At 41.9% G+C, this 27,855-nt stretch overlaps 1 protein-coding gene across 4 annotated transcripts in view; it reads right to left on the reverse strand.

Moving 5' to 3' along the window:
• Positions 1 to 27,855, reverse strand: part of RPS6KA1 (ribosomal protein S6 kinase A1) — a 95,913-nt gene that overhangs the window by 59,075 nt on the left and 8,983 nt on the right. For 3 of the 4 annotated variants that reach the window (XM_088140909.1, XM_088140908.1, XM_088140906.1), the window contains exon 2: positions 19,962 to 20,006. The exons of the other annotated variant lie outside the window; for it this stretch is intronic. In XM_088140909.1, the coding sequence (XP_087997035.1) occupies positions 19,962 to 20,006 (45 nt within the window). The remainder of the gene's footprint in view (positions 1 to 19,961; positions 20,007 to 27,855) is intronic. 4 annotated transcript variants of the gene reach the window in all.

Here is a 27,855-nt window from a genome sequence, read left to right on the forward strand (position 1 = left end):
TGTGATTCTTCCAGCCTGGCATTTCTCATGATGTACTCTGTATATAGGTTAAATAAGCAGGGTGACAGTATACAGCCTTGTCGTACTCCTTTCCCTATTTTGAACCAATCAGTTGTTCCGTGACCAGTTCTAACTGTTGCTTCTTGGCCCGCGTATAGATTTCTCAGGAGACAGGTAAGATGGTATGGTATCCCATCTCTTTAAGAATTTGCCACAGTTTGTTGTGATCCACAATTGGCAAAAGGCAGGATTTTAATATACACGTTTTGCGCATGCCTTTCCTGCCCAAACAAAACTGATGGGAAACATCAGAAATAAAGTTCCTCATAATCTAGTAACACCACAGATGTCCCACACAAACCATGATTATCTCATGGGCATCATGAGAGATATGCATACATTATGCTAATTATGTAATCTGTGCAATTTGCATCATGCAACTAATGCAAATTATCTCATTCGTTCATTGCACTATAGTGATATGGTGAACACATGACGTGCCTCCTCTTGTCCCTCCTGTGGATAGTTACAATTATCAGACTCAACACAATGGACCTGTAACCACCATGGCCAAAGACAGGGATAAGGATCAATGGGTTGACTTGTGGTTCATTCGCAGCAGATCAGCAAGGGCAATCCAACTGTCAAACATTTAACAACTGCAATATTAAAGAGACTCCCAACCTCTAAGATTGCATTGCAAGAATCCAATCTCTGTAATTTAGAGATCTGCAGAAGATTCCAAGGCTGAAATGCTCCACAGTCACCAGAACTGTTCCACTACTGGAAAGGCGCGTTCTGACCTTACTGGAAGTGGTCCCACTTGAAAGCAGACTGCTCCAACTCTGAATAGGAATCTCAGTGGTCCAGCTTGAGAGAAGACGACTCTGGGTAAAGTCAAAAGACTTCCAGTGAAATTGGAACAGCCCATTTTAAAGATCTGCACAAAATGTTTTAAGATCAGATGCAAAACTGCATGTGTATATGGACAACCATCCAGAGACAGGGCTTAGTAGGTACTTGGCTCCACTCAATTACAGGCCTGGGTCCCCACAAGTCGTCTTTTATATTCGGTTCAAAACAACAGTAAGAACAAGATCAAAAATAAAGACTGAAATCCATATATGCTATTATGGAGAAAAGGCTGCTCAACTGTGATAAAAGACCAACTACCTGTTCCAATGACTCACTCATATAAAACTCACTGGTTGTTTTGGACCAGTCACTATTTTGGAGCCTAACCACCCTGCAGAACTATTCCAAGAATTAAAAACTTGGCGGTTTTGTAAAAATTAAACTTAAATCTCTGTACAGGTAGTCCCCAGTTTAAGAATGAGTTCCCAAGGTCTGTCCTTAAGTCAAATTTGTTTGTAAGCCAGAACAGTAATATTGTATAATACTGTATAAGTAGTATTGTGTAATGAACTCAAACCACTGTGTATTTAACTCGAATTTTGCTACAACAGGCTCCGTTCTTAACTATGGGTCATCCGCAAACTGGTCTTTCTTAACCCAGGGACTATCTGTATGATGATTAAATATTTTTGATGATAGTTATCCAAATTGTTTGGTCCAGGATAAAACACAGAATGTGAACAGGGATGCAAAACAATGCATCTGCACAACTTTTTCTTGTGCAAAACACACCGAGAACGAACTATAGCTTGCTTATATGCATGAAGCCAGCATTGCCAATGACCCTGCTTGGGTGGAAAGCCCTATGCCAGTGTTGTCCAAACTTGGCCACTTTAAGATGAGTGGACTTCAACTCCCATGAAGTTTTACATGACCAAAAGCAAAGAAGGATCCCCAGGAAGACTCTATAACCTTGAATGCAATGAGTTTTCAACATATATGTAAAAGAGGTGGTTCCTTCTTCAGCAGACCAACCCAGCAGATGAAGGACAGGAAAGAAAGCTGGCTTTAAAGTCACAAGGCAGAGTTTCAGATTAGCAAATAATTGCAGCCGGAAATGAGAACACAATCTACCACAAGCCCTCTCTTGTACTTCTGCTTTGTTTTTAAAAGTTGGGCAGTTCCACATTCCTGACAATTTTCTGTGCGCAAAAAAAAAGGTTGCTCAAGAACTCTAGCCAAGTCTATACATGCAGCAGAGTACGGAGCGTACCACTTGAGATGCAGGGGGAGAGGGAATGGTCATATTTTCAACTGCCCTGTGCATAAGCTGAAAGCCAGCAGACCCAACTGGTTTTATTCCAGTATTCCTCCTTGTTGCACTAGGTTTTGTTTTTGTCTGAGGGGAGCTTTGATTTGCAGTAAGAAAGAACATTCAGAACTAGAATCCTGCATCTTCAACCGAAATGGTACAGCCTCAGCCCCACCTTGATTCCTTGTACATGGAGGAATAGCAGATGAGGGCTACAGAAAAACAATCTGGTTCACCCAAAGCGTCTACAGACAATCCCACATTGTCTTCTCCCAATACCCAACCGGATGATTCCAAGGCAGTTCACAAGGAGGAGAGAAAGGTGTCCACCCTTGTTCCAAAATAACTGATATTAATTTGATAGGGCAACACTGTCTCACAAGCCAAAACTCTCCCACCCCACACATCTTCCTTGGTCCTTGCTATACTACCTACTACAGTTTCTGTTTAGATTTTAAACTAGAAACAATAAAACCAGCTACACAGGACCATTTTTCCCCCCCAAAAAACTTCTCTGGGCCTTATAGGATCTCTTAGGAGAAAAAATGGTGAATGGTTGCAGTCTGATGCTTTTTGGACAAGAAAATGGTCAAAAGTACACTAGGAGCCATTGATCATCCTGGGGGACAGAGGGTGGATCATCCTGTGGAGCAACACTACAAAATTGCCTTCTGCATTAGAAAATGGCAACTGTTTTGTCAGAGCGCCTACATCAAGCTCTTCCAAATTTGCTCAGATTTTCCTATAGATTTGTCTAATCCCCACGGTGAAGTCTATGGTCATCATCATCATCGTGCATAATCTTCTCCACCTTCCCCAACCTGATGCTCTTCAAATGTGTAAGACTGCAATTCCCAACATCCTTAACTGGTTTATACAAGATATCCAATTAATTAGTGCTCATACTGGATTGGGCAAAAGTTGATTAACCCCAACTTTCCAAAAGAAGGGGAACTTCCATTTCTTTACGTCGCTTGACTCAAGCGATAATGAACCAGTGCGGCGACAGTACAATCCTCTAGAGGGCAGGAGAACTCTGTCCACTAAAGAAAAGTGTCTGCAAACTTGGTTTCAAAGAATTAGCTGTTTCCAACTGAAGATCCCCACAGCCCCCATCACTGTCATCAGGGGAACTTTATGTTGGGAGAACAAAAGCAGAGACTCGCAGATGAGGGGGGGAAACAATAAAAAGGAATAAATAGAAAGTCTACACAAAATTCAAGAGAAAACCAGCTGTGCTTAGAATGGAATCTAAAAGTGGAAGAAAAGATGTCCCCTGATAGGGACAACCTAGCAGGAAGTGTTTTAGATAATAAGTACTTCACCCTGGCAACATCTGCAATTCTCCAGAAGTGCCTTATCCCTATGGTCCATATCTCCCTAACATATTGCTGCAATTTTGTTATAATTCCTAATACTACCATCCCTTTTGGCAAAAAAAAAAAAAAAATGTGTAACATCACATCCAGTCATATTAATCCCAAAAAAAGGAATTTAAACATTTGCTTATTTCACACTTAAAAATAAATAAAATTATACCTGCAGACTTGAATTTTATTTGCAAGAAAATAAAGGGCATAAGACATAAAAAGGCAAGGAGGAGCTGTTGAAAGATAATGCAGTGGGGAGACAGAAAAAGACTGTGTTGTGGGACAGAAAGGAAAATGGGCAAGAAGTCAACGCAAGTAAACAGTTGGCTGTAGCAGATGGTGATCCACGGAATCCGTCTCCCAGTCCTCTTTCCTGCCCTGAACAGCTGAATTGTATTTTTTCTAAGTCTTCCAGAATGCGCCAATAACTGCAATGCTACGAGGGGACTCAGGATAAGTAGTGCACGGTCACAAGCTTTGGAAGACATCCCCAATTGCATCATAGGCTACTGAGCACCTTTTATTTGCCCTACAAAAAGCCAAGGCTGCAACTGCATGTCAATCAATACAACTGACTGCAAGGGTACCCACAGGGTGTGGTCAGAAAAGTCAAGATGGTGGCCCTGATGGTGCAATTGAAGCTCTGCTCTTTTTTTACCTATGTTGTATGTGCAACACACATAAGCGGGTGGCGTTTGATAGCACCAACACAGCCAGCATCTTCTTGCGACCATACCCTGCAGACCACCCTGATTGATTGGATTAATATTCTACCTTTCTACCCCAAAATGGTACTCAAAGTGTCTAACAAGAAAATAAAATACAGAACAATAGCATGCACTCACTTCATCCTTCAAAAAAGGTAACTGCCAACAAAAATAAATAAAAATACCAAACAATAAGTAAAAAAGCCAAAAAATATAAAAGCTATGGTCTATTTAGGTATTACTATATTTGCAGGCCCCTTGCATCAAGACTCAAAGCAGCCCAGAATACCATAAAACACTAAAGCCATACAACAGTAAAAGGCAATAATCCTGGAATTTTAAAATCATCATATCACAAAAGCTCCTGAAAACTTTTCTCAGCTATCCTACTGTAGGAAACCAACTCGGAACCAGATACTCCTCGTTGAATCAATTTCTTCCAAGTGTTTGAGCAGGAAGGCTCTCTGGATCGTTCACAATCCTCTCTAAATGTCTACAGTAGTGTTTCTCAACCTTGGTAGCTTTCAGATGTGTGGACTTCAACTCCCAGAATTCCCCAGCCAGCCTTGCTGGCTGGGGAATTCTGGGAGTTGAAGTCCACACATCTGAAAGCTGCCAAGGTTGAGAAACACTGGTCTATAGGGAGGGAGTTGAGCTAAAGTCAGGGGGCGAGCAGAGTGAGGGACCTCTGGCTCCAACCAACCTGACATCCTGACGGAAGGGAACCCGCAGCAGGTCCCCTCAACTGGCTCATACTGGAGGGGCACCTTCTACTTGGAAAGGGGAATCTCAAATATAAGCAGGACTTGAGTCGAAAAGGACTTTAGAGATAACAGCCAACATCCTGAATTGGATCTGAAAGCAAACTGGCAGCCAATACAACTCCCACAATCTTGGTGTCATCCTGCAACAATGACTCTCACCCCTTAGCAGCCAGGCAGCTGCTCTTTGTGCCAGCTGTAGTTTCCAAATCATTTCCAGGGGAGCTCCAAATAGAGCGAATTAAAGTAGTCCCAATGCGAGAAGATGCCCAACCACAAGGTCAGAGAGGCCTGAAGGTAGTTCTTCCAATCCAACATTCTGTAACAGGGTCTGGGTAACCTTAAACAGTGTTGCTGGACAGCGTTCTGTGGATACAATAAAGGTGGCCTGAATCTTGGCTTGCACCCACATATTGTTGCACGTGCTCTTTGTCTTTGAGAACACTGCTCTCAGCATCTTCTGTCATTTCATCTCCTGGAGCTCCTCAGTTAACCAATGAGAACCACTGGATCAAAGAACAGGGAGAGGCTGCTGGGTACAAGTCCATCTAGTGCCCTTGTTGTGTCTATATTCCAGGATTCAAACAGACATGTGGTCCAGCTGCCTGCCAAATTGCTAGGAAAACCCCCAAGCACCTTCTAAAAGCCAAAAGCATCCAGGAAGCACCTAGGATACACCCTTCTCACTGGTCCCATCTCCTAGAAGAGGTTGGTGGTGCCAACAAACCTCATGGTGACCAGAAAGGGATTTGCTCACAACAAAGGAAAGACTGATAGTAATTTACTTCACTCTCAGATCATGTCCCAAATACTACAAGGTAAAGGCTTGATCAAATGTATGGCCCCCTATGTAAACTGGGTCTGAGATGATCTGGGATAAGCCCATGGTTCTCCTAGTGGCCATGAACTCCTAAGCCCAATCTGACTCCACTCACAAGTCATGGAGGTTGAAATCCTCAGAATGAGTAACTGGGGGGATCAACCATCAGCCTGGCAATGAGGATGAGCAGTTTATTATAAGGATACTGTCTACAGAGTGGACAGCATGCAAGCAGTATCCCCAGTTTGTCCTTGGAAGTGCACTTCAGGTACGTGGCCTCACATCTAGTTACATGCAGAACGGGGCATTTGCTCCCCACAAATTCTCCCAGGGGATCATTGCAACCACCTCCCAGCCTTGGAACTGTGGCTGCTGGAGCACTCAAAATCCAGATGGACTAACTTCGGATGTTGTGGAGCAGTCTCATTACAGCTTTTCAACAACAGCAGCCTAAGGCCACAAACCAGGTCTTACAGTAAGGACTGGAAGAAAGAACAACACAAAGCAAACGCTGGAATGTGATAGCAGAACCACAGATAAGTAAAATGAGGCTTGTTATGACTCATGTGGATACACCCAACACATTTTAATCTCTTAGAAAAATGGATTTTGACCTGAATCACAATAAACCAGCTGAAATAATTAATGTACAACTTTGTCACGCCTTCCAGTCGCTAACATCAGGCCACAGTGGAGTGCCAATCTGAATGAGATGAAAAATGTGCACCCAAAAATGAAGCACCCCCCTTTTTCTTTAGCTCAGTAAAGTCACTGGAACCACCAAAATACAACAACAAAGCCCCATCTGTTTCTTTGCCAGAGAGCAAAATATTCTCAAATCCAGCCTCAGAGCCACTGAGGGACTTTCTTCCAGGCCCAGACACAATGCAAGATGCAGTTTCTTTCTCCTCTAGGAGTTAAGGTATGCCGTGATCTGAAAGTCTGGACAGTGTGATTTCTGCAGGTGAGAAGGCACTCTCAAATCGAGGAATAATTCACTATAGTAGCACCTATTTCTGCAAAAGCCACTAATAATGGTTGAAGGCTTACATGGAGCTCCACCCATTTGGAAATCTCAGAAATTAGCTCCCTAACACAAGCTATATGGGCTGACTGATGCCTTTATTGAAGGAGAAAGTACGGAAGATTAATTCTGTGCTTAAAAAATGAAATACTGGAAAAGAGGGAACATGAATTACTATGGCCTAGTGACAGTTTTCGATTAAGAGAAGGGCTGCACAGAATTGAGAGTTGTAGAGCCCAGGAAGAGGGGAGAATTCAGAAAAAAACAGGAGGGGGGAGAACAGAACAGAAGCGGGGGGAAAACAACTTAGCACCTCTGAGCTGTCATATATCCATCCAAAAATCAGGAGTCTGGTTGCATCTTTCCCGACTAACAAATTTTATTAAAAGGCATAAACTTTTGTGAATTCACCGAAGCTTATGCCTTTTAATAAAATACGTTAAAAAATGCGCTACCAGATTCTTCCCGATCTTCCCTGCTACCATAGACTCTTCCTATAATGTCTATATAACGATCCACAGTCATTCAGTGAGTTACAGAATACACTGCAGTAAACCCGTGCAAAATCCTGAGCAAGTTTCTAGTCTTTGTTACAGAGGAAGAGCCTAAAAGCCAAGGTATGCTGGCTGGGGAATGCTGGGAGTTGAAGTCCATGCATCTTAAAGTTGCTGAGGTTGAGAAACACTGTGCTAGACCAGTGATTGGCCTGCAATCTCTGGCTTTGTTTCTGTAAAGTTTCTGCTTGCCTATGTTCAGTGACCTCACGTATGTACTCTTGCTTGATTTAAACCAGTAAAGACCCCAACTAACATGTAGCTTCCATCCGCAGGTGGGACTAAAAGCACACATGACAGCCACTACAGAGATCTAATCTGGCCGGTGAAAGTAGATTATCTGGAGCCGTGATGTTTGCAACCAAAGTCCCTAGCCAATGCATGTAGCCACAAATCAAGAAAATGGCTGTTAAAAGCCTTCTGGCTAAAAGCTTTCTTTTTTAAAAAAGGAAGAGACTGGACACATTATCCTTCTAGCCCTCATTGCACAGCCAACTAGCTTGAAAATAGGACAGTAGAATTAGACACCAGGGGCCAAAAAAATAGCCATCACACAACTTAAGAGTTCAAAAGCCTAGGAAATGGCTTTGGATCACACCAGGGCATTGACCTCCTTTGACTCACAGAGGTTCTCAAGATAACCGGGCTGCCACATCCGGCTTTTTTTTTTAAAGTCAGAAGGCCAGAGATGGGACTTTGGACTTGTGTGAGGCAGATCTCCCTCTTTAAGCGCTGGAATCTCACCTTGAGGTGTTCCAGTGCTTAGAATGGCCAGGGGCAGAAGACAGCTGGTGCAGAACGCCACAGCTCTGCTGCTCAAGAAGGAAGCCGATGGAGAACATATCACACCTGTCCCGAGGGCACTGCACTGGCTGCCAGTTGGCCAACATGCAAACGTCAAGGTCCTTTCACGAAGCCCCATAGCTGAGAACCTGGGTAGCTGGCGGAGTGCCTGCTCCCTTACAGAAGGGGGGGGCCACATCGGCCAGCCCTCTAGGGTCACCTGAATAGAGAGCCTTCTCCATAGAAATGCCCTGGTTGTGGAATTCCTTCCCTGTTGAATTACGGTTGTGTTGGACCTCATAAGCTTCCAGGGTCCCCAGAAGTTACTGGGTCTTCAGTTCCCAGGTACTGCTGTGTGGAGGGGATTCCTGCCCTGAGATCACACAGTTTTAATAAGAGCATCCTTTTAAAACACACTTTATGGGTTTTACTGAATCCTTTATTTTCATTGCAAGTGTTCTTTAAATTACAGGGTTTTATTTATGTATTTTTAAATTCTTCACAGAATGGTACCCTTCCTTCAGGACCATTAAAAAAAGGCTATGAAAATGCAGGCTGTGCAATGGAATATATAAATAAAAGCTGGTCTATCAAGTAGAAATAGGCCATAATGGGGGCAGGAGGCAGGGGGGAATATTCCAAAGATATTCTAAGGCAGAGACAGGGAACCTGTCATGCTTCAGGTATTACTGGAATGCGGCTACAGATTGTGAATCAATCCTTACGATTGGCCACTCTGTGGTTAATGTGAACCGCCCAGCATCATTTAGGGGTCACAAGGTCTACCAATTAGGGCATCTACTAAAAAAAGGCTATGAAAATACAGGCTGTGCAATGGAATATATAAATAAAGGCTGGTTTGTACCATAGTTAAGGTACAACGTGAAGCCTTAAGTTAGTAACTTAAAATGTATTTACAATAAAATACCCATCATCCCAAATCGTGGCTTGGTTCTGAACATGCCAAAGGAAAACAAAACCAGAATTTATCAGCTTCCATGAACTGGGAACACAAACTGTTGCACAACGATCAAAAAGGAAAAGACGCAAACAGCAGCTCAAGCCAAGGCAGATCTTCCCAAACACAAAACTCCCAGGGCACATTTCATAACTTGGCATCTTCCATATGTCTTGAAATATAATTTCCTAGAGGATTTGTTCCTGTCAAAATCTGACATTTACGCCTTCGCCTGGTGATTCAATGGTAGGTGAATTTTCAGCATGGCTAGGGTAATTTTATGAGCCTGTGGAGAGATTTGGAGTTCTGAAAGCTGGCGATGGGCAAACTCTCAAAATGGCGACTGTGCTGGGCATGAATAGCCATTTATTTTAAGGTGAATTAGCCCCACCCAAGGCATTCCCATGATAAAGACGATTCTAGAAGCTGGCATTCTGCTTTATTTTTTTATTAAATAACTTTTAAAAGATATGTAAGCTCGAGAGTGACTCCCATTACTCTAATATCTTATTTCATAGTTAAGGGAGATGTTTGGGATACACACGCCTTTGCCCTTTTCTGATTTATTAAAGGGGGGGGGAGAAGCACAATTTCCTCTTATATTAAAAAGAAAATCTTATGCATGTACATCCTAATCTTTTCATGATTCTGTATTTAGCTCTGAAGTCTTTCTAAGACAAAGCCAGACCGAAGAAAGTAACTGCAGCACTCAAAGTACCCAATAAGTACATTAGTCTGCATTATGCTCAGCAGATATACATACACACACAAGCCACAGTCTCATGCAACGTTACTCACATATTATCATCCAAAATGCTATCCAAACTCAGTTCAACCATGTTAGGTAGAAACCAGCCACTTATATCAACTCACTCACCTCTCCAGCCCAGCGAAGATTCTTCTTCAAAGCCAGATATAATAGTCTACCCTTAGTGTTTTATATGGGAGATTTAATTAAACCCCCATGATTAGCCAAGCTTGTCCTTGTGGTGATGGCTCAGATGAATCTATTCTTCACATGCTGCTACGCTGCTTTTACAGGGATATCCAGAGGAAACTCATATTCCCTCTCTTGCTACATGCACCAAATTATTCTGAGGAACTTCACATTGACGTCTTCTTATCAGACAAGAAAAGTTTTATCACCCACAATGTAGCCAGGTTCTGCATATCTTCTATGAATGTGGGCAAACAACTGACTACCACACATAACTGGTATCTTCATACCTGATTCACTTATCTTCTGTTATGTAGGAATGAAAAACTGACTCCCATTACCCTAATACCTTATTTCATAGTTACTTCAATGCTTTGGACTACAGAATTCATAGTATATACAATATTCACCTTTTCCATTTTTGATGGTTAGGTGGATTATTTTTGTTGTATTCAGTTTATATATATATTCTGTTTTATCTGGTCACTGACTGAAATAAATATTATCTGTCTATCATATCTATCTGTCTGTCTGTCAATCTATCATATATTAAGAGTTTGTGGAAGACTAAAGTTTCGATGCAGAGTCTTCTTTCACAATACAGATATCTTCTGTGAAAACTACAAGGCCTAACAAGGGTTGAAATAACACAGATGCCATTTCTAAAACCCTTAGACCCCCTGCAGTGGCTCCCCCAACCTAGCTACCTCCAAAGGTATGGAGGTAACTCCCAGAATTCCCAGCCACCATAGCCATTGCTGAGAATTCTGGGAATTCCAGCCCACACATCTGGAAAGTGTTAAAGTCAGGAAAGGCTACCCTCCAGTAAAACATGAATCTGCTGAAAACAAAAGGCATCAGCAGTTACCAAGCCAGGGAGGTATACATTTTCTTTGCACTCAGTATTTTTTTGACCTTGAAACAGCTCAGAATACATGACAGGAAACAGCGTGTTCCACTATTACCTTTCAAGACTGCAGGAGGGTTTTACTTCTCATTCCTTGCTCAGTAAATGCCATAATGTAATAACTGCTCGAACATTTTCAAATCACCACGTTGGTCTCAAGCTGGAGTTGCTGTCACAAAAGGAATGGAAGCCTTTCCCACCCTGGTGTCATGTTTCAGGTGATAACTTCCATCATCCTCTGCCTGAACACCTGCTGACTGAGGATGGGAATCATAATCCAACACAAATTTTAAAAACATCCAGGGTAGCAAAATGGAAAACAGACCACTTGCCTCAGACAGACTACGCAGTGTTTCTCAACCTTGGGAACTTTAAGATGTGTGGACTTCAACTCCCAGAATTCCCCAGCCAGCATGGCTGGCTGAGGAATTCTGGAAGTTGAAGTCCACACATCTTAAAGTTCCCAAGGTTGAGAAACACTGGCCTACGGTATCAGCTGTATCAGACAGATCTGGTAGAGCTATGGCTTTATTAATAATTTTCAGAAGCAATTTTATCACTGGCAATTAGAAGGATCTTAACTGTCAGCAATTAGCAATTACTGGAAGCACTTTTTTTTTTTAAGAGCATATAGGAAAGAGGAGCTAAATTCCATATTCATAGATCAAAAGTACATTGGAACATCTGGGGAAAATTATTTCTGCACAACATTCTTGCAACTTTTTTTGCAATCTTTCTGGCTGCCACATGGTTGGGCAGGTAAGGGCTGATGAAAAAAAGGCATCAGGAATTAGAAAACAGGAAGACAGCCTATAGTTGGAATTTGTACAGCCTGCTAGACTAGCAAAGCAATTCATCTTTGTAGCCTAAAACATCCCTAAAAACCTCTCTCTTTCTTCTTTACATGTATCCTAATTAAACATATTCAATCCTAATTAAACATATTAAGAAGGCAGTACAATAAATTGTAAAGTGCACAGTATGTTACGAAATGAAACAATACCCTTGAATATAATATTTATTAAACTCAGCTAAGTCTTACAAGGAAACTAAGAGAAGTCAAAAAGAAAAGTAGTCACCCTCTTAGTAATCCTAGGACCTAGATTAAATACAAATACAGTTGATTTTCTGGAATGCAGTGCAAGCAATCCAAGGATTATCATTAAACTTTAAAAATACAGCAGAATGCATCTTGGTTCTCCTTGCTTAACCTGCTCTTGCACACTTCTGTACTATAGGCAGGCATGCAATTTAACACATGCGAACGCAGTGGAGAAGCTGGTACTATGATCCTACACCAGCTTCTCTCCTTACACCCCACAGGAATGTGGCCTATCTCACACCCCAACTAAGAATTGTTATTGATTTCATTGGGGCATAAAAGAGGAGACACAGCTGGATTGGAACCAAAACATCCCTCTCTCAAATCCAAATTGGCACACACACAAATGGAAATGTGGGCTCCTAAGATTAAGATCTGAAGTAGAAAAACCGAAATCAAAGCAATTCCGTCTTCGCACTCCGTCATTTCATAAAAAGAGCTTGGACTGCTATATTACACATCCACCACGTGCTGAAATCCAAGTCACGTTGTTGTTGCTCTCTGAAAATAGGGCAGTTCTCTTGATGCTTATCCAATATTCTTAACAGGTAATGAATTCTTATACAACCCTCTTTCTTTTGGCATCTAACAGGTAACACAACTTAGAAAGGCTCCTTGATCTGTCACTATTAAGATTTGTCCCCAGTGCAATAAAAATGATATACTTCAGTAACTAACTCAAGTACTGTGTTGACTGAATTTGATTATCTGAAGCCAGAACTGCAAAATTTGTTTTTAACCAGGAATGCCAACTCCAATTTGCTGTTGAAAAAAGGGAAAGTGGGCATGAGGGTACTGTATGCGTTGGGGGAGCGGATCTTAGTATGATACATGAAGGGAGAGCAGATCGCCCCCTCCCCCACAAAATATTCCTGATTTACTAAACACGTCCAGCAAATTGGCTGGAGTTACAATTGCACAGGCCTCTGAAAAGTGATTATTTGCTTGCTATATATAATCTGGCTGGATTTACAGTCAGGCTGGATTTATAGCCAGGAACACACTGTTTTTTTTCCAGCCACAGGTTAAAAAAAAGTTCAACAACAATGCAACAGGGAAGTGGCCAGTGATGCGTTGATATTAATGGTGTGGGCAGGACCAAACATTAAACTTGTTTAATCTCAGGATGTGACAGCACCTGTCCAGGCCTGAAAGCGAAGCCAGGTTGGGCCTGGGCAGTAGTGACATAGGAGACCCAGAACTACAGCCTGGACTGGAAATTCAGAAAACATCCTGGACAATAACAGTGGCCAACCAATTCCATATGGTTGCCAAAGAACTACATGAACTTGTCCTTTTTATTTTATTTTATTTATTTTGTGCCTTCAAGTCAGTCTTGACTCCTGGTAACTGCATGCACAAGTCCCTGCAGTTTTCCTGGCAAGATTTCAGAAGTGCTTTGCCGTTGCCTCCTTCCTAGGGCTGAGAGAGAATGACTGGCCCAAGATCACCCAGCTGGCTTCATGCCTAAGGTAGAACTTGGGGTTCTCTGAGGTTGGTTGTTTTCCTGCAAACGTTTCGTTACCCAGCTAGGTAACATCTTCAGTGCTAGAATGGAATGGGGTTTGCACTGAAGATGTTACCAGCCGGGTAACGAAAAGTTTGCAAGAAAACAACCAAGCTCAGAGAACCCCAAGGACTCCACAGTTCAAACCTGAGCTACACATATTTGCTTCTATTGCTAAGGTAGAACTAGAACTCACAGTCTCCCAGTTTCTAGCCCAGTACTCTAACCACTACACCAAACTAGCTCTCAAACTTGTCCATAGATCAAGCTTAACTTGAGGGCATCTCTATCTTCTGGGAAGCTGGGTTTTTTAAAGAGCGAAATGAGTAACTTAAGCTTCTACATGGCTAAGGAATCCACTTGCTCAGCCCCAAAAGGATGTCCCAATCCGCAACAGAAAGAGAAATGCAGGGCGCGGCGTGTAGTTGATTTCTTCTTAAATACGCTTTGCGGTTTAATATGCATTGGGGTTTATTCAACAAACTGTGGCTAAAACAAAACCATGGCTTCATCTAATGTGCAGAGCCAACCTCTGACCCTCAAACACTTGCTATTTTTCTCCCACCAAAATATCTTTAAAGCTGCAGACTTGTTCCCCAATTGTTATGAACAGGATCTGGGAATCAGGAAGAGTTTCTGTTTGCTTTTTTAAAAAGAATCTGAATGCCGTTTTACCCAAAACAAGACAAGAAACCTTAGAGATTCCAGAATAGGCAGAAGCTGCCCAATTGTGCAACTAAACTATTTCTACAATGTCAGGAAAAAGAAAACAAAACAAACCCAAGCTGGTTATAAGGAATGCAGTGCTTTGAAAGCTGATCCTTATTCAATTATTAATTGGAGCCTGTAGCTCAGAGAGCACAGGACTGAAATATCTATTTAATGGCACTGAAGAGTTTACCATTTCATGCCAAGGATTAATGGCAGAGAGCTCTGGGAGGGAGGGGTGTGCATGTCCAAGAACACAGAAAACATTAAGGGAAAAGAAACCAACTGCTTTGTTATGTACATATTGATGAGAGTTCTAGTGTTGACTCTATTCAGGCCTAGAAATATTGCAAAATTCCTTTTTTTCTACCTCCAATTTAGCACCAGGGTTTACTGAGCCATGAACTCGTAGAAGGTTGCTGCATGCTCCAGGTAACACAATGCAGCATCTTTTATTTCACTCACGTGATTCCACGCACAGAAAAAAGGGGCATTGATTCCACAATTGCAAACACTTTCTTGACTTTTCTGGCACACACACAAGCCCTTCGCAGACAGCCTGTCCACCAGAACTCAGTGGGAAAGTATGCGCTTTGCACAGAAGGAGACGTAAGTTTCAATCTCCAGATACTGCCAGCTGCAAAAGAACTCTGGTAGCAAGGGTCAGAATAAAAGCTAGTGTAAGCTAGTGGCTGAAGTGTGGGAGACTCGGGTTCAAGTCCTCACTGAACCATGGAGTAACTTGAGGCTGGGCCCTCAATCTCAGCTCAGCTTCCCTTGGAGTTCTGTTGTTATGGGGATAAAATTAGGACCCTCCCATGGAAGCCGCCTTGATTTCCCCAACAAAAAGTAGTATATGCATATTGCACTAAGCCATAATGAGGGGTACTGAGAGAGAAGATGGCTTAGCATATCATATAAATCCAGCCGTTGTGCTTGTGATCTATGGGCCATGGCTTAGTGTGTTGTGTGAATCTGGTCCCTGGAGACTGACTTTCAGTTTAAACAGCACAGCAAGTGTCCAACGTGTGTGCCACCAGATGAGCTTCATCACAGCTTGGTGATGGTGGCTTAGAGGACATTTCTTCCCTGTGGGTGGCTGAGACTTGGAGATGGGGCCAGCCACGTTCCCTGAGCAGAGTTGACATACAACTTTGCTACACCAGACTCAAAAACTAACATGGCGTAAAAGCTGATCCAACAGCGCAGCCTAATCATATACAAAATATGTATGGACCAGCTATTACTAAGTATATTAGCACCTCCATGGTAATGGTAACCAGGGTGAGAGCCAGTTGGAGTAGTGGCTAAGGCACTGCACTAGAAACTGGGAGATCATGCATTCTAGCCCTGCCTGAGGCACAAAGCCAGCTGGGTGTCCTTGGGCCAGTCACTCTCTCTCAGCCCGAGGAAGGAGGCAATGGCCTTCCGAAATCTTGCCAAGAAAACTGCAGGGACTTGTCCAGGCAGTCGCCAGGAATCAAGACTGATCTGAAGGCACACGCGTACACACACAAAAAGATAAGCCAGGGCTCCCATTTTCAAGTGGTGGAATTAAGAACCAGACGTCCAGGGGAATACCTGATAAATCTTGTCTTAGCAATTTTGCATCCTTCTCCCTCTTGAAGCAAATCTATGTCATTCTTATGTCCCATCACTGTGATAACTGTCTCACTCATGGAATACGCAATGCATGTTTAAACTATCTGTCCTCTTGTGGTCATTTTACCTAAAAAGGGGTTGCTTTCATGACGGGTCCTTCTGGCAGTCATAGCATCTGTACCCTCCTGAGGCCAATATCTTTCAGAGTTGCAGTATTATCAGTTTAGTATGGGGGATTCTGCTACGGAAGTAGGCCTTACTTGACCATGCCAGGAAAATCAAGCCAGGGAGATGTCCCACTGCATTCTGAAATTGGCTTCATTGGGTCTCTGAGAAGATCGGATTGCGAAACTGAGGACAGGCAAAGCATCAAATGAATGACAGAAGGAGAGGATGCCCTGGATCCTCAAGGGGAAAACTGATGCAGAGAAATGAAGACATTTTTGCAAGAAAGTGAACTGGATCTTTTAGAAAATGGCAGCTCTTGGAACATGTACCTGCAATGCCATTTTTACCCCCCAGGCAAAGAGCCTTTCTAGCACCTTTTAGAAATTACAAGATATGTGTTCTTGTGTTCTCATTATATATACAGCAAATACTATCTTCTGTACTTCATCATATCCCTACTGAGTAGCAACTGCATTCTGGAGAACGATTGACTGTGTTGCTTCACTCCCAGAAGATGTGCCAGATTTTGCTGCAGTACCCTCTTCAGTGTGTTCAAGCCATCAGAATTCCCAGAGAGGAGAGCCAACAGCTGTGTCTGTTAGGAATTCTGGGAGTTGTAATCCCAATATCTAGAGGGCCTCCAATGGGAATGAGCATCTTCTTGGGAAGTTCAGAGAGAGGGAGGGCAGCTAAGCCTGGAACTTTGTTTTTAAGTCAACCCTCCCCCTGTCCCTTGTCTAGGAGTACAGAGATGATCTTGAAGAAGGAAGGCAACTCTTCCGCAAACATCAACTTAACCCTGAAAGGGAGGAGGGGTTGAAGAAAAAGCTCAAGATTACCCCGCTCTGATTCTCTTTAGCATAAGAGGGGAGAGAGAGGGAATTTGTCAGACTTTCCAGATTCTGTTATTACAGCCTGCAACAATAAACTAGGGAGACTTTCTTGGGAGACTCCTGGGAATGCTGGCTAACCAACAGGGTTGGCCAACCAAAGAGAGGCTACAAAGGAAGCGAGAGGCACAGGTATACTCCCCATCATCAACTAGGAAGAGCAAACCTGCTACCTCGAGGGCAGCCTTCTAAATGGCTCATGAGTTCATAAAAGTTTTTTTTCTTTTTAAGTAGCCAACATTACAACATCTATTGGATAATGGCCAGAGATCAAGTTGCAGGAACTTCTTGCTCTTCTGTCAGCAGATTTATGCTCTGGCTGCAACTTCAGAAAGACTCAGGCACTTTATCCCAATAAAAGGCAGATTTGGATGTTAATGTCCAAAAGATGTATTGCCATTTTTTAAAAACATTGTTTTTGTTCGTTGTTTTCTGCTTATCTTTTCTGAATGCAATGAACAATTTTAAAAAAGATCTTAATGTTGATGCCCATGGTTGGCACAACTTGCTACTCTTCCTCTGATTAGCAGCAGTTCACTAAGGCTTCATGGAGAGATGGACTTTCCTCCTATTTAGTCCTTAATTAAAAAAAAAAAAAGGTATAGATCCAGAGATTATATGCCATGGATTTATGCTGCTGGATTACAGATCCAATGGCTCCAGGGCAGCCCTGACCTATCAGTGGAAGAACCATTTGGCAGCCTCTGGCAGGAAATCTGAGAGATCATTATGGACAAGAAACAGATCTGTCCAATGGAGCAGAACCCCAAAAAACTTGGCAGCAACCATCTCCTCAAGATTTGTACCAGCATCTTGAGTTGATCTGACTTCTTGACAACTCCACAGGAAGCAAAATCCCAGCACTTTGTCCTCCCACCCCGCTTCCACCCGTCTGCTGGGCAGAGGGTCAAAAAAAGTCAAGGTGGCAGTCCTAACCACGCAATTGAAGCCACTGGTATTAAAGGGGGGTGGGGCTACATTGCATGGTTTTGGCCACCATCTTGACTTTTTTGACCTCCAAGATGTACAGAGTCATCCCTGGGAGGGGTTAAGAAGGTCAGCATGCTTTCCTTTCTTTCATGGCCTCCTTCCCAATTTGCAGAGGACACCTACACCTGATCTAGACTGCATATTACTAGTGGAATACTTATCATGGGGTGAGAAACAAGTTTTAGAGAGGAAAAAATAGAGAAGATAAAATCACTAGGACTACCCTTCTGCAATCTGGTCTCTTGTTAGAATAAAACTACTACTACTACTACTACTACTACTAATAATAATAATAATAATAATAATAATAATAGCAACAACAATAATAATTTGTTGAATTTATATGACACCTGACTCCCATCCACTCTGGGCAGCTTACAATTGTTAAAACCTTTAAAACCAAAGAATACAAAAAACGCAAAAACAGCACAAGATTAATTCCTCATGTGAGGACTAACTATCATCCTCATGTGAATAGCTGGAGAAAATAAACGAGGAATATATGTTATTGTAACTTTCATTAAACAATGGGCATTTTAATTATTCTACTCTATATATCCAGGGATATCCACAGGGAAGTCAAGCCCACACAATCAAAGCCTCACTCCTTTTTCCATGTGCCATACATGAAAAAAGGGCAGGGCTGCATCAGGTCATAACCCCCCCTCCCCAGAATGCCCCGGCTCAAATCTCCCAAATCTCACTGATCAGCCCTGCTCTGACATACAGCAAGATAAGCTGCCTCTGCTTCTCCCGAAGGATCAGAAGCGCAGTTGATCATACCGTTTTCTTATTTTAGAACAAAGGGGTTAAGCAACCTTTACAAGAGAAATGAAGGTATTTGTGTAGGCCAGTGGAATCTTGCAACATCCACAATTTGTAGAATGAAAGCTCTAAAAAGAAAAGCAATTTCTCATAATCCTGACAATATTTAAGTGGAAGAGGAGAGTTACAGACAAGTCAGACAGTTTTTAGCAACAAATTCTGATGGAAAACAGACCCTGGGCTTAGCACAGCTGCTACAGAAAAAAAAGGCCACGTAGTTTATGTACTAAAGCAGTGTTTCTCAACCTTGGCAAATGTAAGATATGTGGACTTCAACTCCCAGAATTCCCCAGCCAGCCAGCCAAAAAAGTTCACATCTGGGCTCTTAGCTTTGGCAAAGTCTCTTTTCTTTCTTCATGCTGGCTGGGGAATTCTGGGAGTTGAAGTCCACATATCTTAAAGTTGCCAAGGTTGAGAAACACTAGTACAGTATGAAGAGTGCAACATTCTCAGGTAATCCCAAACACTCTCTCTGATCTCCTGCAACCGGGCCTGTCTTCAACTTTAGAAGACTGAAAGGCATCTGAACATCTGGATCAGGGAAATAAGAGCACGAGGCAAGAAAAGAGATGGACAGGGGCTGAGCTGGCATTCAATTTTACTCAGACTGCAGAATACAAAAAGTTCTGATCTGTAGCTTACAAAGCAGAAGCAGATTTCAGCTGGCAACAACAGACCCCCAAAGAACTTTTTCTTGACTTTTTTCATTCCTTATCAAGAACCCATTAGCATTCCAGGCCTGTTCACCATGCTGTGTCCATGCTGGGTTGTTATTTTATTTGGGAGGGGGGCTTTTTCACATTTTTGCAGAACTTGGCATTACTCTAAGCCTGCTGGTATAACCTTTTTGCACTGTGGGTTAGAACCCTTTTGACTACACCAAGATGTACACGAGGAAATCGGATTTTTGGAGTACATACAGAGGATGATTTCTGCTTTCCTCCAATCAAGACTGGGAAAAAAAAATCAGCATCTTTTAAACCAAAGTTTAGGATACTTTGTCCCTCCAAATAAGGATGCTTGGCCCTTCTCTCATCTGCTGATGGAAACTGGAAATGCAAAATATATGGATACTACATTTGATTCAACCCTACCAGAGAAGCAAACTCAGGCCAATTGTACTGAGCAGGAAGTACTGTGCTATAATGAGCAGAAAAAAAGTTCACATCTGGGGGTCTTACCTTTGGCAAAGTCTCCTTTCTTTCTTCTGGAGCTGCCTGTCCATTCTGCAAAGCAAGAGAGCCGCGCATCCATTAGCAAAGGGCCTAACATTAAAAAATCAACACGATGCCTAATCCTTTTTTGGCCTCAACCCTAAAGAAAACATCCACAGTTCAAGTTCTTTCTGTAGAAACAAGATGCTTTACCTATCACTGGTTTGAACTGCCAACTTTAGAAACGTTATCCATTTTCTTACATAACTATAAGCCCCAAAGTTTGATTTATTGAACTAAAATGGGAACAAGCACCACAGCGTCACATAAAATATCTTGTTTCTTCCTTCACCTGAGCAGGTAAACAAAACATGAATGGCCAAGAACAGTTTCATGTGGCTTCCAAATATAGAATTCCTGTTGACTAGGCTTCAGCAACATACGATTCTTAAAGCAACAAAGATTATTATGAATCCTGGCTTGTTTGGGTAGAATAAACCATTAGCCTGAATTCACACTGAGCTAATCCTCCCTGGTTTGTTTAATGGTATTTCAGTGGAGTCCTTAGGGTTCTCTGAGCTTGGTTGTTTTCTTGCAAATGTTTCATTACCCGTTTCTTGAAAACGTTTCATTTGCAAGAAAACAACCAAGCTCAGAGAACCCCAAGGACTCCATAGTTCACCCCTGAGCTATACATATTCTCTTCTATTGGTTATTTCAGGAGCAGGCTATATGCATTAGCCCAATGCTAATTCACATCCTAGCTAAAAAAGCTAAACAGTTTGGTTCATTGTTACATATGAATGGAGTCCCTGGGTTTCGCCAAGGCTGAGATCCAATGCAGGATTGTAGCCCCTGGTCACCGTGCAGAACTGCACTGCTAAAGGCTAGTTAAGAGAAACAGGTGGTTATTTCGGCTTCCTAATAAGAGTTTTGCCCACTAGATCTACCCAAACTGCTCTGAGGATCTCTCCTTATCAGGGAGATGTATTCATACTGAACCAGAGTGGATGAGCTCTTCCAAAAGCTACTAATCCTATTCTTATCCAATATACTCATACGGAATTCATTCTCCAGGCGTGGTCATGAAAGTAGCAACACCCATTAATAAGAGGCAGAGGAAACCCCAACGTTTCTAGAAGTATTGCAGAAGTTGAAAGGAAGGAGAGAGCCACCCTCAAAATAGATCAGTGAGTTGTCCATCAACATTCTGTACCCATTAAACAAGTCCAAGTTTAATGGGTACAGAATGTCAACTGACAGCTTATGAAAAGGATACAGGAAGTATCTGTGAGAGGTGTGTGTGTTTGTGTTTGTGTGTGTGAGAGAGAGAGGGAGACAGAGAGAGGGAGATTACATTTGCAGGGATCCTGAACAAACATCCAGCAAACTCTCATTTCATTGCAAGTCAGTTTTATAGCCTGGAATTTATCCAAGAGTAAGTGACTGTCGTACCAGTTCAAGGGAAGGGCAGGAAACACATTATCAGCTGTGAGAAGTTTGTGGGGAGGGGGAGGGAGATTCTGTGACATTAGGGTTTTTGCCATTTTAACATGACCTTTTCCTTATTTTGAACCTGCTTTAGGAGGGGGAAAAAACTTCACTGGAATGCAAAAGGCAATGTCAGTGTTTGCTAGTGAATCCTAAACCAGTGTTTCTCAACCTTGGCCGCTTTAAGATGCGTGGACTCCAACTCCCAGAATTCCCCAGCCAGTATAGCTGGGAGTTGGAGTCCACGCATTTTAAAGTGGCCAAGGTTGAGAAACATTGTCCTAAACAGTGCAAAAAGTGGGAAATTGCTCCCAGTCCTTTGACATCATGCTGTGTTTCCTCTTAAGCCAGTCCTAATTGCTCCCAGTCCTTTGACATCATGCTGTGTTTCCTCTTAAGCCAGTCCTAAGACCAATTTGGACCACATCATGAAAGGCAGAAGCAAAATGTGAAAACATTATCTGCCGAGGAGCACCACTGTGCAACATTCTGGGCAAGATTCTCCTTTGTTAGTTAACAGAGTTAAGTATGTCATCCCAAGAATGCTCCAGCAAGAGGTCATCTAGGCAGGCAGGTGGGCCAGAGATCATTCAATCATAAGAAATCCTTTACAAGAGGAGAGTTTGATCTCCCAAATCCTTGACCTACATGGAGAGACCCAAAATCAAACTAGAAAATCCAGCACTAACCAACAAAAAAGCAAACTGGGTTTTAATCCAGTTCTCCGGCACATTCATACCCATACCCTCTCACTTCAATGCAAATCCCTCTTTGTCCCTTGGGGTTGGAATAAAAGGTTATAAGGCTTAAATAAAATCAGGTTAAACATTTATATCCTCAGAGAGTAGGAAAGCAATATATTCACAAGAATGCCAACCCCACCAGCAAGGAAGCAGCCTGTTTCACCTTTCCTCCAACCCCACCAAATCTTGTTTAACATCAACTGTTCCTTTTAGCTATTAGCTCACCTACCATCTGGCCATCTTTCCCCAACCTACCCTCTCTAAGAGCTGGTGTTCTTGTTTCTCCTTATCCTAATTTACCCTCCATTAACCTGAGCTTGGTAGAGTAAAGTGCAATCTCGGCAGAAGCCAAGACTTTGTCCTTGTTGATGCAAGTTTCTCATCAAGCCCTTGCTCATATAAACAGAAAAGACAGACGTCCTGAACACTGCAGTTCCAAAGGCTGGCAGTGGAATTTTGTTATAGCGCCGGGTGGAATATTTTCAAGCCAAGAACCAGGACTGTACTTCAGCCCAGGGTGGGACCAGGTTGAAAGCGAAATCTGACTTATTTAAATGTAATTCACATGAAATGAAACAAACTAAATACAGTTATTATGAATACAGCATTTTCCATGTATTTAATTGGTTGCTCCTTTAATCGGATAACAATTACATATTTGGGGAGAGGGGCTCTGTGGCCATTGGTTGTCAATTTCTATATTACAAGAATTATACATAAGCCATGGAAGATTATTTTTATATATGATCATTGTTGTGAGATTACTCTATGTGCAAAAATGGAAAGATTCTGAAATACCCGCAACGGAGGAATGGTTGGTGAAGATGATGGCACTAGCAGACATAGCAAAATTAACTTGTTTGCTTAGAGAAAGATCAATGACTACATTTATTAATGACCGGAAACCTCTCATGAACTTCTTGCTGAAAAAGAAACTGGTGATTTATGGATCTGATGATTATAAAGGGTAGATTATGGAAAGAAGGAAATTATGATGCAACATTAGAGGGAGAAAATAAAATATAAATGTACTTATAACTGCTGTTAAGAAGATCCGAAGCCACTTTTTTATCACTTTTTTCTTTTTTTCTTTTCTATTTCTTTTGCTTTATTTCTTTTTCACGTTCTTGGTTCTTTGTATTGTTTTTATTCTATTGAAAACTTCTTTAATAAAAATAATAAAATAAAAAAGAATTATACATAAAATTGCTTTTAGAAACTAAGGGAAATTTCCAGTTACTTTGAAGTTCTGCAAAGCAAAAAAAAAACTTCTGTGCAATTAGTTATATGTTGCTACAAACAGGCTTACTCCTTTGTGCTATGTAAGGCTAATAAGCCATTCCCCCCTGGAATTATGCTTCAATAAATCTGTTAAATACACTGTAAGACTCTAATATTCATTTCAGTGAGCGTGTGTAAGAGGGCTGGAAGTGTTAGTGAAAGAGAAAATAAAAATGGAAAGTTTCCCCTTTAGACTTCTCTAACTCTGAAGGTGTACAGTAGAGGTATTTTGTTTTTTAAAAACATACCTTTTCTTCTGTAAGGAAAGGGGAGGGGGGGAAATTAAGCTCCTAATAAACATACACATAGCCCTACAACTCCAAATATGGAGTATTAATTACCCCTCTGTTGAACTAGACTTGAAGAACCAGTGGCATGATGTCAGAGATGCAGCCTGTCTTGAGGTCTGTGGAGAACTTAAGAGACTTATAGACAACCATTCCATCTGTAAAAGCCCCTCAAATGACTCTTAAATTGGGCCTTCCTTGGATCCTGTCCTCACCAATTTGGGGAATGGACTTTTTGACACACCGTATAAAATTGAGTGCCAAATGATGGAGGTTGTACTCCTGTGCATTTAGAGGTCTGGTGATGAGAAAAGATCTCTACCCTCCAAGAAGCCATTTAAGCAAGATAACTTTAATGTTCTGACATTGTCCAGCAAAGTTCTTAATACTCTATGCCCATATTCCCTTTCTCCAAGAATCTTCAGACAGAGCAACAGATTATCTTCCTGTTTTAGCCTTACAACAACCCTTTGAAGAAGAGGAAGAGATAGAGAAAATGTACCGCAAATTACTTAATAGCTAAGAAGCATTAATTTGAGACTGCAGCTCTCCAATAGGGCTGTCAAAGGGAAGAGGGTTTGAATTTGCTCTGCAGTGTTCCTGAGGATAGGACAAGAACTAACAGATCAAAACTTTTCAGAGGGAGATCCAAACTTGAAATACTATAAGGACAAATTTCCTGACAATAAGAGCTATTAAGCTTCCTGGAGTCATGGGGGCTCCGTTACTGGAGGTTTTCTAACAAAGATTGGACAGCCATTTGTCTGACAGGGTATGAGAGTCCCTGTCCTGGATGGGGAGCTGGACAAAAGGATCTTAGGGTTCCTTCCAACCTTCTAATTCTATGATTCTAATCTGTTATTGCAACCGCTCACAAGATTTAGTAGTTGGGAAAGTGGTACATCAGGTATGGGTTCCTCAGCAAGAGCAAGACTTATGGACAGCCACAAAACTCGTACAGTATGGATGGAGGAAGATTTTGCTAGATGGAGGAAGAATGAAAATGTGAACTGGATAGGACCATTCTTTCCAGTTTGGGAATATATGTAGAAATGCTTGCAGGCTTATTTTAATAATTTAAACTCATGTTAATGCTTAGCAGGATTTTTCTTTCCATTTAAGAACAGCAGAATGTTCCATTGTGGATTTTGGAGGTAACTTGCATCCATTTTTTACGGGGTAGCTGGAATAGCACTGAGGACCACACAAAACCTGTGTACTTCCCATCTTTGCATTAAAGAAGGAGAAATATTCACAAATGGAATGAATTTTAGCATGCAGAAAAAGATTTTAAAAACTGATATATTAGAAATGAAAGTTCTGCTATTGATTGCGGTTATAAATTGGTATGTCTATTCTTCCCTATTGCCATCATAAATTAGAGATTAACCATACAAAGTAGAATCAGGAGCTAGAAATAGAGCAGGAAATACATGCATACACGTGGGTGACTGGTCTTTAAAATTAAGTTACTAACACTTCCAAATACAAATATAACATTTTCCCACCTCCACCATCCATACAACTTTGATAACACCCTACCATGTGATTCAGACACCCAAAAGGTTTGAATATACTTTTTAAAGGCCATCATGGCAAGGTTTCCAGAATAATTCATATAATCAACATTTCAGCCTCAAGCTGCTAACTCCTTGCCCACTACAGATTATCCATGCCTCTGCCCCCCGCACTGTAGACCAAAAGTCAACAGGCAATGCCTTAACCAACATGGAGATGCAGACATCAGAAATGCAACCATTTCTGCCTGCCACACATGGGAGTTTTGGCACAAGAGTGAATGTGGTGCTACAACCAGTGCTACATGTAGATAGAATATACATATACATTCAGAGAGACAGACAGGACATATACAGAGAATCAAAGCAAACACAGCAAACACCCCATCATTTTTGACCCTTTGTGGGTGGAGGCATCCATGTGCCATGTTGGTTGGAAAACAGACCAGAACTGAAGAGGAGACGTGTCCCACAGACCATCCCCAAGTCAACCCAATTCCCAAACAACCAGGGAAAGATGCCCCTAGAGCCCTGGGGTGGGGGGAAAGGGGTGTTATAGATACAAAAGTATCTACAAGGTAACAATACTTGTAGAACTAAAGCAGAGATTGGTAATCCTTTTACGGCTGGAGATGCATTTTTGGGGGAGGGGGTTATTTTTGATGCAGGAGCCACAAGGAGGCAGAGACAGTGACACCACATTACATCACTTCTTTTACTATTATTTTCTTTTTATGTTATGTCATGTCACTATGACCTGCAGTCACAACAATAAATTTATTACGGCCATACTTTAAAAAGTGGGTGGGATCATTTCTTCCCTCAACTGGAAGACTGGAGAGGATGTTTTAGGTATGCAAAACCTTCGTGAAGACTTGTTTCCTTTTTCTCCAGCTTGAAAACAGGAGGAAATTGCATTGCCAGTTTTCAGCAGTAGGGTCATAGAAGGGTAAATGGAGTTCCAAATAAAGGGGCTACATTCAGTCCACGGGTTGCCTATCTCTGGTTTAAACAGAGATACACTATTTTTACTTTGCCCAAATTGTGGATCTAATCAAGGTCACAAGGAAACAATACTTTGAATGCTTTGAGTTTATAAAAGCAAACCTGACTTAGTGCTGAATACTCAAAGCGGCCCTCCAGATGCTGATAAGCTCCATCAACAGTTCCCAACATTCCTCATTACTTGAGACTGCAGGGAGCCATTCAACAACATCTTGCATCTAGAACCAGTGCCCTATTTAATCCAAGGGGAAGAAACCTGGTACTCTTCTGATGCTTTGGACTACAGTGTCTACAATCTCATGCCACTAGCCACTGAGGCTGAATCTGAAAGGATCTGAAGCCCCAAATATTTGGAAGGTACCATCTTTCCTACTCCTTAATTAGGATGCTAATACTTTACAAGAACTTCTCCATCTGCTTCAGAGTCAAAGAGCAGGTGTGTCACCCAAAAGGATCTGCAGAAGTTTGAACAGTTGGCTGAGAGAAAATTGCATTTAGGGTCAAGTCTCCATACTAACTGGAGAAACAGTTTACATACAGCTTAAATAGATACTTGGTCTCCTGTGGCAAGGAAGAATCATCTCCAGACCATCATCAAGTAAAGAAACTTTACAGAAAGTAGGCAGGGGACATCAACAAACAGCGGTGTGCATTGCTTTTACAGACTTGTTGCAAAGTTGTTTTACACACAACTTTTTACTAGGTTGATAGGTTTAAGTTCTGCTTTTTGGCATATCCTCCTGCAACTCTTTTGACTTCTTGTATCAACCTGGAAGTGTATTTCAGCAACATAAACACAGTCTGATCCAGGACAAGTGAATGGGCCCATGCATTAGGAACAGAAACTCATAAACACCTACACTAAAGCAGGACCAACATCTATCAATCCTGCCCATGCAAACAAAGAAAGCGAACTCCTGTAGATCTAAAACACAACCGTTTGCACGTACAGACCTAGAGGAATCAAGCCGTGTTCCAATGTCCCTGGAGACTGAGATATTAGGCCGTATGAGGTCATGTTCAGAGCACAGCAGTTTTCGTTAAGTGTTGGTCCAGAGGGCACAACTGCAGACCAAAAGAGTTCATTTTATGTGACAACTGAATTTCCTAACTAAAACAACTACAAAGATAAAGGAGGGGAGTTTAAGGATCTGTAAAGGAGGATTTTCAGCATGTTCCAAAGACATTGCCCAGAGCTCTTTGGGAGAGCTTATGACAATTACAGGAGCACAAAACGGATACACATTACAGAGGAAGTATGCATCAAGGTCAACAGTATAGTTGCGGCATGTGATTTCCTTCTCTGTAAGTGTGTGTGTGTGTGAGAGAGAATGTGTTGCTCTTACACTAGCCTGCTCTTTAAGGGGGGAGAATGTTGAAGGAAGTCAAGCATGTTCTACTGGGGTTTCTTTGGAGGAGGGCAGGTACCAATATAAAATTGAAACCGGAAAAGGGGACCTCAAAGTACCAGTGCAATCCCTTTCAGGCAAAGTTTACTGCCAAAAGTTTGTTGTGGAGAAAACAGGAGGAGGAAGGAGTATTAAGTATGTCTGCCACCTTGAGTTATTTATAAAAAATAATAAAAGCGGGATAAAAA

The sequence above is a fragment of the Python bivittatus genome, unplaced genomic scaffold (genome assembly GCF_059951505.1).
Source record: "Python bivittatus isolate LINGU-HERP-01145 unplaced genomic scaffold, Pbiv_v1 ctg000250_np1212, whole genome shotgun sequence".
Lineage (NCBI taxonomy): Eukaryota > Metazoa > Chordata > Lepidosauria > Squamata > Pythonidae > Python > Python bivittatus.